Genomic DNA, 12,534 nt, shown 5'->3' with positions numbered 1-12,534 from the left:
GATCACAGTTGGCTGGGCTGCCCACTGTATAACAGATGCTGAAACAGACAGCGTAGGTATCTGGGTAAACTGCAAATCAGAGTTATCGAAGACATATGGTACTGCTGGGAAGAGTTTATTGTTTTAAGGATCCAAAGGTCAGGAGTAAAAGACATTTCAAAGTAATTTTATTTCCAGTACGGCCTCTAAATTTGGATGAGCATAAATAAAAATGTATCTGCAAATGTAAAAAACCACCCCCCGAGAACGTGAACAGGATTTATAAGTTATCATATTTGAAGATCATAATTGTCTCCAAACACTGTTGCTATTTTAGCTAAGTCATCCAAGTTGCGGTGAACAGAATTCTCAAACCTCACTCCCACGCCCCCAGTGCTGGGGGACCAACGCCTTCCCCTTGAGCGAGAGCCGCACTGTGCACATGACAAACTATCACCCCCTATTGCGGTATCTTACACGAAAGGAGGGACATCGCAGACGGCAGTAAAGCCCACGCCAGCAGAAGGGAGCCTGCCCTGGGTGGGCCTGATGTGATCGGGGAACCCGTTAAAGAAGACAGAGACGCCCCTGTGGGTCTTCAGGAAGCAAACTCGTAGCATGTGCAGAGGGCAGGGGACAGGGGTGGCTTCCAGGATCTGCAGGTGCCCCAGCTGACAACCAGGAAGACAGCTGGGACTTCAGTCATCGAACCACAAGGAACTGAATTTTCCCAGCAACAGTGAACATGGAAGAAAACCCTAACATCAGGTGAGGGCACAGCCCCAGCTGGCACCTTGATACCTGCTTCCATCAGAAACGTCCACACTTGGAAAACATCCCTGCGTTCAAATAGGTCACAAGATGTATTTATACTTTTGGTTCACAGGATCAATACATAAAATGTGCCGTCATGTCTTATTGTCCAATAACTGTGCTGTGGCAATACTGCCAATAATAACCCTCTCAGCTCAGTAGCCGAGTGGGTCAGGGCGCATGGGGTAAGATGCATGGGTGGGGATCCGAATCTTACAGAAGAGTAGGATTTAAATATCAAGGACCTTTTAAAAGGCGTGGACCCAGTGTCTCCACGGACGTTTGCACAGAACCAAATGTCTAGCACCTTTTGGCATGGATAGGATCACATGTCCACCAATCAGTGAAGTAAGTCAGACAGAGAAAGACCAGCTCTTACTTCTATGTGGGATCCCAAAACGCCAAACAAATAAGCAAAAAACCCACACACATACACAGACTCATAGAGAAAGAGATCAGGCTGGTGCTTACCAGAGTGGGGGATGGGGTGGGAGATTGGAGGAAGGTGGTGGAAGGGACAAACCTCTAGTCACCAGATAAGTAGGCTGTGGAGTGTCAGGGACCACCCGTGACTACAGCTAACACCACTGTGTGACACGCAGGGCAGTTGTCGAGACAATAAATCCTGAGAGTCTTCATCATGAGGAAAAGCACTTTTTCTTTCCTCTTTTTCTTTTTCTTTTAGTGTACGCACATGAGATGATGGATGCTAACTAAATTTATTGCAGTAATCATTTCGCGCTATATGTAAGTCAAACCATTATGCTGCTTACGTCATAGACAATGACGTATGTCACTTCTATCTCATTAGAGCTGGGCCGGATAAGAGGACAAGCTAGACTTAACTAACTATTTGGAATGGCGCCACACTCAGCACAAAATGCATATCCATTTAAATTATTTGTATTGTATATTTCACTAAAAAACATTTGTAAGAGTGATACTCACTTCCTTCTTAGCCAGCGTGGTGTGCTATGAGAATCTTCTGGAATATAACAAACTTTTGCGTTTCCCCTCAAGAGACGTGTAACACTGGGTTATATTTTGTTTTACTGATCTTGTAGCAAAATATACGTTTTTTAAAATTTGTCAAATATATGCACTTATGTCCTTCTGTCTCAAACTGAACTTCTAATAGGCAGTCAGAAATACAGAAATTTTAAATATTTCAATGAATAAACTATATTTTGGCAAAATGGGCTATGAAGATTTAAAATGTATTTTAGCAATATTGCTAATGACAAGCTGAAAAAAGCTCTCCTTTTTTCGTTTCCGAGATCGTCTCTCATCTCCCCTACACTAAGTCCCCATCACCACATGTTTCTCGGCAGCAGAGGAGCAACACGAACAGCGTGGAGAAGGCGTGCTACAAAATGGAGCGCGTGTTGGTCCAATTCAGGGTACAAGAAAGAAGGCTTAGCGCAGATATCACAACTTGTTAAGCTGAAATCTAAGTGTTTTGTAAGAGTCTGTTTTCCTTTAAAATTCTGACTACCGATGATAAAGAAATATATGATGAGAAATTCTGGATTTCCTTTTATCCTAAAACTCATCTGGGAAGTATTTCATCTGACCACAGCCTCAGGTAGTCCTTTGTCACTAATTAGAGAAATACTGAATATTTCAACTATAAATCACGTAATTATATTTGTCAGCCTGCTCTAAACCCATTAATTATTTACTTGTAAAAATCTTTGATGAAACGCTATCCAGAGGCTCATTTCTGGAACTCAGACCAGGAGCTCTAGTTCCACTTCTGTCCCAATTAAGCTGAAGACGTGAGACCGCGGATACACTGTTGTGATGTGCACTGATTCTCCGCATCTCTCACCATGAAGAAATGAGTCCCATTACTTACAACTCAAGCATCTACTGCTGTCCTTACTAAAGCATTAAGTCACTGTCACGTTCCTTCACACGAGAAGCTCCTATGAGTTTTTCCTGATGTAGTCTCTTTTATAAAGATCAGGGTACAGCACAAATAAGAGTGTTTAGAAAACAATTACAGGATTTCTTAGGGCCAAAAAGAAAAACCCTTCTTACGTGAGCACTCTCACTGTCTTCTCACGCAGCTCAGCAGCCGGCATCTCCACAACCCCCGGGAGAGTGGAGTGTGAGGCAACAGGAAACTGCTGATGCTTACACAGCCACCCAGGCCCACCTACTGGCCCCTCGCACAGAGACGTGTAACAGACGTAAGACCCTCACCTGTCACAGGTACAGGTACCACATGCTTATTGAGCTACTACTATGGGCCAGGTACCTCCCTGGAAACTGAAGGCAGCCTGGTGAGCAAAGCGGACACGGTCCCGTACTCAGGAGTGTTAAGTCAAGTGGGAAACGCAGACATCAATCAAACAACCACACATAAAAATATGGTTATTTTACTAACTGGCTGAATTACTAAGTGGTATGAAAGAAGAGTATTCCTAGAGTATTAATAGCATAAAACAGTATATGGGTCACAGGAAACAGCCTTGAGAAAGTGATGTCTGAGTGGAGAACTGAAGGATAAACAGACAAAAACTCAACCAAGAGTGGGGAGAAGAGCACGGCGGTGACGGAAGTGCACCCACAAAGGCCCTGAGGCAGGAAGCTGCACAGAGAAGGGGGACGTGATGATCAGAGGGCTAAGTGGGACGAAGAAGGAAAACATACAGGCCTATCGGAGAGGCGTCATCGTCACACAGGCACAGAGAGCTGTGCGTGTGTGTGCACGTATTTGTACGTTTGTCTATAAAAATAAACATATTCGTTAGCCCTCATAATAACACTTTAGACAGGTATTATTAACCCAGTTTCACCGACAGGGCAGCTGTAGCTCAGTCATTAAGATTAAGTACTAAACCAAGGTCGTATAGCACCATAGCTTCAGACGCTTCCATGGCCATCAGAAGTCCCCCGTCTGGACTCGGCTGTCCTGTTACAAACTCCCATGACAACCCACACTGCTCCTTTATCAACGTATTACAACTGCAGTGACACAGTTTCCTGTGAGTACTAGCTAAAGGCCCCTCTCGCCCACTAGACAATGAGTTCCAAGGAGGCACAAACCCTGTATCTGGCACACAGTAAATATCCAATAAATGAATACATTAAAAAGGAATTTTTTAAAAAAGCTACAAATTGGTATAACTATTTTAGAGAGTAATTTGGCAATATCTGTTATGATTTCAAATACCGTACCCTATTACTCAAATATTATTTATAGAAATCTAAGTATTTATTGATTTATTAGAATATGTATGATATTGTTGTATTGATAGATACAAGGTTTTGTACTTGAGTTTTCTCTGCAAGAATTTAAAACAATGGAAATAGTCCAACTGTCAAGCAATAATTAAATACACTGCGACGTGTCTCAGACAGAATACATTTATCAGTTTATATTTGTGTGTGTGTGTGTATGTGTGTGTGTGTGTGGATGCACATGTGTGTGTAAACACACAGAATAAAGCTAGAAAAGTTCTGTGCACATAAAAGTCAGTGGTGATCTGACAGATGGGAAGGTAGGCATGAAAAGGTAAGGCTCTGCACTACTTGAGAAAGCTAATGCAAGACCAAAGGGGCTTTCATTTTACATTTAAAAATAAACGAAATAAACACTAAGCTTACCAAGTCAAGTGGAGAGAGAAGCCATGCTACGTGTGCTATTAACGTGCATCAATTCACAGGAAGAGGAATTCTAGCTGAAGAAGAACGAGGAGACAGCTCCCAAGTCATTCAATCATTCTCCTCCAACACAGTTAGACACCTGGTCAGGTCTAAAATATCATCACGCAAGTGTGACCAGGATATGAAGACATTTTCCTCATGTGAAACTGCTTCAAACGTCATTACGGACTTTGGTGTAAGTTTTGTAGTGACCATTACACTGAGACGATTATAAGATCCACAGGTTGGAGTTGATGCCTTTCAGGCCTTAGAAGAGCTCCAGGGACCTGGGAAGCCGAGCGGGCTGCCGCACCGCTGACGAGGCACACTGACGGTACCCGCAGTGAGAACCGGGATCCTTAAAGATTACACAGCAGCCCCCTCCTTGTTACTCCTCCTCTGGGGAGAACCAGCCCAGAACCAGCAAAGTGCATTGAGTTGCCCATCAGCTTATAACTTAGTAGGAATCAGCTGGCACCTTTTATTGTTCAGAGAAGCTTCCTAGTCTTTTACATGAGAGGCACCTTCCGATTGTAGCCAGAAGCCCCGGGCTGTTGTAAGAGTCCAGTTATCAATTCTGTAACGGTAAGTGACCAGTCATTACCAAACAGATTCCGTGGCCCTCAATCCATCTCACTGTGCCCACTGGGTCGGCTGATACAAGATCTCCCCGATGTAAGACCCCGTAAGCTAGGATGCTGATTCATCGGCACAGTAAATGTAAGCGTGCACTGACAGATGCTTCCTTCCTCACTGGCCTGAGAAGAGGGAACGTGCTGGAGATGGAGGCGACAGGGCTTCTGTGAGGCGCTCTGGCGGCGCATTACTTCTCTGGTGGTGAAGGGACAGGAGAACCTTCCAAGGTAAATGACATGGGCTCACGGGTACGTGCGCAGTAGGGGCAAAGGAAGAAAAGCAGTTTGGACAAGGGCGGAAACTCTAGAAGACGGTCATGCCCCAAATCATCGATCTTTCCATGGGGGGCAAGACTTTGTAACTGCACTTATCTGTTCCTTTTACCTGCCTTCAGGCATATTTGCCCAATGCGGATTCGCCCTCTTTCCTCCCCACTATAATTAAATAACTCTTGTACCTAAAGGTTTAAGCACAGAATTGTATCTTAGTTGTCTCTTTTGTAAGGACTGTGTTTGTCTTTCCATGTCTCATCGATAGGCAGCTGTTTTGCAAAATTCTGCATTTGTGTATTTGTATTTCTTTTTAAAATTCAGACTATAAATTTTTATTGTTCATTAATTTGCAAAGACATATTTTGTTGGTGATTCGCTGTTTGTGCAAGTGATGGGAAGTCCCTACAGCAGAAAATCAGATAACCAATTAGAAGTGAGTCACTCTATCCATGGGATTTAAACAGTCAGCTTGATAGCATTCTATGATAGTAAAATATTACCTTCCGTGTCTGTAGTGCTTTTATAACTTAGAAAGCAGCCTCCAAACTGTATTTACCTGCCAGAGGAGGAAGCTGAGCCTGGGGAAGGTAAGTGGCATGGCAGTTCCAGCAACCGGGCTCAGACCAGAGAGCAGGGACTCATTGCCAGCGCCTGCCAAGGCCTTGCTCAGAAAACCTGGGGAGCCTTTGCAGGGAATGAATGCAAACTGTGTGCATCGGCATTTCTCAGGGAGAGGTCAAGGGTTCTCACCCGCTTTTCCTGAGGAGTTCTGTGATACCAAAATCTCTAAGGGCCACTACAGGAAGACACATGGACTCCGGCGTCAGCCAACCCTAATTTCAAGTGCCAGTTCTTCTATCTGCTAGGAACGACACTTCTCTTCCCTAGGTGTCAGGTGCAGCTCCCGGAATCCTTGTGAAGACTGAGGAGGAGAACGCAGACCAAGCACCTAACATTGTTTTTAACTCCTCCCAATACCTTCAGGTAGCAGAGATTACGAGCTGTGCTCCCGGCTCTCCGAGGGGCTGAATATACACACAGACAATGGCCAGACCACATATAAAAGTAGAACTTTGAACCACAACCTTCAGCAACCTGACCAGAAAACCAAACTTTTATCTATAACCAACAAGCCAGTCGGCTGTGTCAGGCTTGTTGGAAGCCAGCCCGCTCCCTCCAGCGACGATCCAGGAAGCTAGGCAATCGCTTGGGTAACGATCCGCCCCAAATGGCTAGGGCCTGATGAAAAACTGACAGCTTCCCTAATTTGTGGCCCCACTTCCAACTCAGGACCAAGCAGAGAAAGCCAGAGATGCATCTCTAGCCAATCACATAAGATGCCCCACCTGTAGTGAGGTCACCGCCAGCTTCTCCACGCCGACAGCCTCCAATCAGGGCACACATGACGCTGTCCCTTGTTTCCTCTGCACAGATTTCCCACTCCTCTGCTGAGTCTCTGCCAGAGCATTAGTGACAGTGGCTGACACCCTGCTACACCAGCTCAGAATAAATAGCCTTTGCTTTTCTTGTTTGCTTCTCTTCGTTGATTTCCACACTGTTCAACTCCTCTCCCAGAGCAGAAGTTTAGCTGGGCACGTGACCAGACAAATGAAGACGATATATTCCAGCCTCCCTTGTGGCTAGATACACTCATGACTCAATTCTGGCCTTTCGGATGAAACTGGAAACACTGTGTGGCAACATCCAGTAATGTGCCTTAACATACAGCCGGCAAGCACCTTTTGTCCCTTCATGCCGGGATGATGACTGGTCCGCTGTAAACAGGCTTGGTCTCTGAGAATTCGATAGTTCAGAACTGCCATATTGGCCCCAGAATTTTATGTAATGCAGATATATAAGTAACAATAATACAGCAGTAACGTACACTGTATCACACACATCCTTACTACGTGTGAGGCACTGTTCTAAGCTCTTAATAATTCCCAATTAATCATGTACCTATAAGGTACATTCTATTATTATTCTGATCTTGAGAAAATGCAGCAAACTGAAGTAACTTACCCAAGGACACGCAGTTTTTAGGCTACTGCTATTTGGGGTTTCTATAACTTGCAGCTGAACTTAAACCCGATTAATATGCCTTTAGCAAAGAAAGTGAAGTAACTGTTAAGTGGATGAGTCAGGTTTGATGTGCCAGGTCTGAATGCAAAGCCAATTTCTTCTTTGATGAATCCCTCCCAGAAACAGGTCAGCCTGCTCTAGAATCCCTTTCTGTCCCCCTTCGCCTGATGTCCAGAGATACAGGATTAAGGCTGGTCTGCTCAGAGGACTCCGGCTGCAAGACTTTAACTTTAGCTCATAGAAGACAAGTCTCTTGGTCTAGTTCCAAGTTAGTTTCGAGCATTCACACATCTCGGTCGACTAGCTTGAACTTCACCAGCTATGCCAGCTTTACAATCTTAACCATCACTACTGCCTACCATTTGTTATATACCCACCCTAGGTTAAGCATTGCATTGAGGTCTTTAATTTAAAGTATCTGATATGCCTGTATGTGTATTAGACAACTCTATTAGAAAAAACAAATCTTCAGGTGTTTTTAAACCTTACCTTTATCATTCTGGAGAGATCACCAGCATCTGCTAATTCCAAAACTATGTTTAGTTCATTATCTTCAATGAATGATGCATAATATTTAATTACATTTGGATGGTTCAGTTGCTAAGGAAAAAAAAACAGGCATCAGAAAGTTTTCTAATTGTAAATTCCCAAGCGTCACTTACAGTTTTGTAACTTAATAAACTTAGTTACTATGTTTCATTTTTAAGTTACAGAAATATTAACATGACAGTGTACTTTGCTTCAACATAGTGAATTTTGAAACAAGTATTGTAATTATTAAACGTAAAACTAGATATCAATTAATTTTATTTTAATATCCTTTACGAGAAATAATAAATTATGTACCTAAAATTTTTTAAAGTATTTCTACTCCAATAAATATGCATTTAATGAATGACAGAATTAAATCATCACTTGTTAAAAATTATATCTTTCAAAATCAGAGCTGTCATTTCAGGACACTAATTGGTAAATAAAGCATTCACTTTTACTCCTATTTTGAAGTTAGGGCTGATCCTAGTATAACTACAGCCAGTGATTAAACAAACAAACAAAAACTGGCATCTATTACACTGTACATACTGTTTCTACAAATTACTTTTAGTCAAATAATATAAATATATGGGACTTATTTATCTATGGGGGCTGATTCACCATGTAAAAATACATGAATCGGTCTATACACAGTTAAGATCTTTTTGTACAATCTTTCGGTTCAATCTTTAAACAAGTTAACATTAGACAAATAGTTTCTCAAAGAAAATTATTCAAGAATTATCCCAGAGAGTATATGCATGTTTTTTTCTCTTCTTTCAACTTAGAAGTTTTTCCCCAACAAAGTTTATGTATATTTTCAAAGTACTTACTCCATGTCCGAGGAAGTAACTACAACTAATAGAATAGTTTAAAAGCATGGATCATTTTGAACTTACTCTTATCTGTTTGGATCAATCTGAATCATTTTAGGCACAAACAAAAAAATGGATGTCATAAAGAACACCCAGGTCCTACCTACAAGTTAAAAATGTAAGAAGCCACAGCATTCCTCAAAAGAAATATTACGAAAATAAAAGCAGCACAGAGATAACTGAAATTTCAGTCACATCCTTTGGGTGGATGAGAAACTGAAAAACTAATTCTGACATGGGCTCCACATCACCCTTCCTAAATCTGGAAAAAGATTCAGAAATGCTATTAAAAAACATGGGGACCATTTGGGGTCCACATTCTCCATATATCACATCTTGAGATAATTACTAATGGGCATTTACACTATTTAACCTTTAAGAATATGTCTTAATTGGGATGGTCAAGAAAATAGTTCTTCAATGTTTTATACCCATTTTATCTATTTCATAGTTTGAAATGGGGGCAAAAAAGAAAGCTAATCCTACCAAATGTTCCAATTAAGTTATTTACAATGAATCCAAAAGGTTAACTCTATTCTTCAATATACTAAGATTCAGACTTATATAGTTCAAATAAGAGTGAGATAAGTTAAGTCTTAAACATCTTTTTACTTGTTAAGTGTAATATTTTAATAAATTGCTTTTATCAACATATTTGATTATGTTCAAAACAGCCAATAGTCCACCGGTGATTTACCTTAAGGAGATCTATTTCTTTGATACAATCAGCACGGGCTTTGGCGTCCATTAAATCAAATATCTAAAAACAGAATCCAGAATTATTTAATAAAATAATCATCTATAGTTCAAGCATTCTGATATTCTGTACATAAGCATACACACACTGAAAACGTTCTTTCTGATTAGCTTATAGGAGCTGTAGAGATCTGTAGGTGTGTTATTTCATGTTACCACCAGGGCTCCCGTTTTCCCTCCAAAGGCAGTCAGGAGTACAAACGGGAAAAGACAACAGCTAGGTATTTCAAGTCTTACGTCCAAGTGGACAGAATGGAAGTTGTGATCATTAATACAATCAAATAACAGTTAATATATATTGAACAATTAATATGTGCTAACCATACTTCATGAACTGTCTCATTTAATTCTCATTTAATCCTTAAGGTACAATGATATTAGTAATCCCATTTTACAGACGAAGGCAAGCAGGTTTAGAGAGCTTAGGAAGTTGACCAGAGTTCACACAGGTAACTAATGGAGCAGCCGGAAGTCATTCCCAGAGTTAACCAACGATACCCCAGGCTCGGAACCACTAATCTGCAGGACCAAACCCTGTCTAACAGGTGTGATGCCCGCATTCTTAGTGGGGAGCTATCACTCCAAGGAGGTGAAAACTGGTTCTTTGGAGAGAGGAGTGACAAAAACCTCTTGTTTAAGTATAAAGCACAGCTACACATACAATACATAAACAGATACACTGTATCTGTGGAATTAAAGTTTCACGGGGGATGGGTAATTAGGAGACAATGTCTGAAAAGGCTCCTTGGGAGACGATAATGAAGAAAAGGTTGAGAAATATTGGTCTAATGTGAAACATGTAAAAATAAATAACACAATCAAAGGGCTATTTCACATGTCCCTGAAAACAAAGAAATCTCTCAATGTCCTAAGTGTGTGCAAAGCAGACAATAAATAAAAAAGCAAGATCCTAAATATTACAGAAACTATCTGGATAAGTCAACACTACAAGCTGATGGAAACCCTAGTGACGTAAGAAAACACCTTGAACGACTTTCTGTCCATCAGCAAGATCAAGGCTTCCTGACGGAGACAACCGGCCAATCGGACGTTCCAGGAAAAGGCGGTGTGTAACCTGGCAGGAAAGGCGTGATCCCAGCCTTGTTACGTCGAGGAGCAATTCCGGGACACCTACCAGAGGGCATCGCCTCCTTACAAACACTGCTGCGATCCTCGGCACGTTCTCATGCGGTAGGTAAGAATGGCTCCCATTCAGACGGGAGGACAGAGGCTCACAGAGTTTAAACATACGCGACGGTCGTAACACTAGGAAGTGACAGAACCACGACTGGAACCCAGGGCGCTCCAGCTCCAGAGTCTGTGTTTTCCCCAATGGCCCAGGCTGTTGCAAAGTCTAACACATACACAATTGACTGGTACCATGCTCCCCGAAAATAAGACGTAGCCAGACCATCAGCTCCAATGCGTCTTTGGGAGCAAAACTTAACATGAGGCCGGGTATTACATTATATTTATTATTATATTGCATTACATTATATTATATTACACCCGATCTTATGTTATAGTAAAATAAGACTGCATCTTATATTACTTTTTGCTCCAAAAGATGCATTAGAGCTGATGGTCCGGCTAGGTCTTATTTTTGGTGAAACACGGTAAGTTCTAAAATGCATGCGTGTGCAACATGTGGTGTCATGAACTGAAAAGGGATTCTCCATGCAGGGAGGGTATAACGTGAAAGCTGTACCTTGAAGAAGTACAGGATTCTGCCAGTAGCAATATAGGTATTCATACCTAAAGCCTAAAGTAAATACAGAAGATGCCGGCAGGAGGACAGCTCATATGAGGCAATTTGGCTCTACAGCACTCTTAACAACCAAATATGCACGTGGTTCTAATTTTTCCTTAATTAAAAAAAATCAATGAAGAAAAACATAAAACTTTAAAACAAAAATAGAATCCGTAAACTCACTTCCTTAAAGAATTTGAGTTTTTGCTCACTCCCTTCCATTTCTTGCACAAAAGTATGTCTCCGACATAGTGAAAAGTTACAACAGTATATAAAACGGTAGATGCTTTTTCATGTAACATTACAGAAAAATATTTTCCCTATTTTACAGTCTTCAACTTCATTTTGATTGTACGGTTTCTAATGAAAACTGCAAATATCAAGTTTATGTTTGTCAAGTTTTAATGTGAAACAGCTAAGCACTGAATATTGGTAAGAGTTGAAAAAATATATTCGTGTCCTAGTCAATGGTTTACAAAAAGAGAAACTGATGGTATCAGAGTTCCTCACATTTATTTACATAACAAAACAGGAAATGTGTACAGCAATGCATGTATTAGAAATAGTAGCTTCTCTTTTCTCCATTAGTAGTAATTCTAACCACTTTAGCCACGGTGAACTGTGTTACTACTATGATTTCAGGACAGACAGAATGGAATGGAATGAAAATGAAACAAGCAAAATAAAACAAAGAAAGGACTATGAGTGGCAAGTCACTGTCACAAAGTTTATATAAAATATCAAGTAAGAAATTTTTTTGCAATTGTCAAGCCCTCGTACATATCAAACTTTGGGAAAATGAGAGAGAGTCTATTAGATAATAATGGACACTAATAGCAGGGGTTTAAAAACAACAACTACCTGTATTAAAGCACAGTGTGACACAATGCATGGAAGGGAAACCCTTATGCCCCGCAATCCTCTCCAAGATACCTGCTTTATTCTACACACAGATTAACATAAAAAGGTTAACTTGCTCATGTCCTTGCTTTCTTTCACAAAACCATGTTGCACGCCAACTTATTCGATTTTATTCTAGATAAAATAAGAAAACCAGCTTGCAGTCCTCGGAATGGACCATCAGACGCAGAATGCAGACGGAACACGGACAATTCACACACAAAGTGCGAGAGCTGCTGGTACGAAGCGATGGGAGAACCTCCAGGGGGAGCAGTATGGCGGC

At 41.3% G+C, this 12,534-nt stretch overlaps 1 protein-coding gene across 2 annotated transcripts in view; it reads right to left on the bottom strand.

Moving 5' to 3' along the window:
- The window catches only part of NEK7 (NIMA related kinase 7), a 106,112-nt gene that overhangs the window by 41,562 nt on the left and 52,016 nt on the right, over positions 1-12,534 (bottom strand). For both annotated transcript variants that reach the window (XM_074317080.2, XM_074317079.2), the window contains 2 exons: positions 9,543-9,605; positions 7,926-8,036 (listed from right to left, as the gene is read on the bottom strand). In XM_074317080.2, coding sequence (XP_074173181.1) covers positions 7,926-8,036; positions 9,543-9,605 — 174 coding nt within the window. The remainder of the gene's footprint in view (positions 1-7,925; positions 8,037-9,542; positions 9,606-12,534) is intronic.

Source organism: Rhinolophus sinicus, chromosome 6, assembly GCF_057876585.1.
Source record: "Rhinolophus sinicus isolate RSI-liver-muscle chromosome 6, RSI-T2T, whole genome shotgun sequence".
Lineage (NCBI taxonomy): Eukaryota > Metazoa > Chordata > Mammalia > Chiroptera > Rhinolophidae > Rhinolophus > Rhinolophus sinicus.
This window is presented reverse-complemented; position numbering and strand designations above follow the sequence as displayed.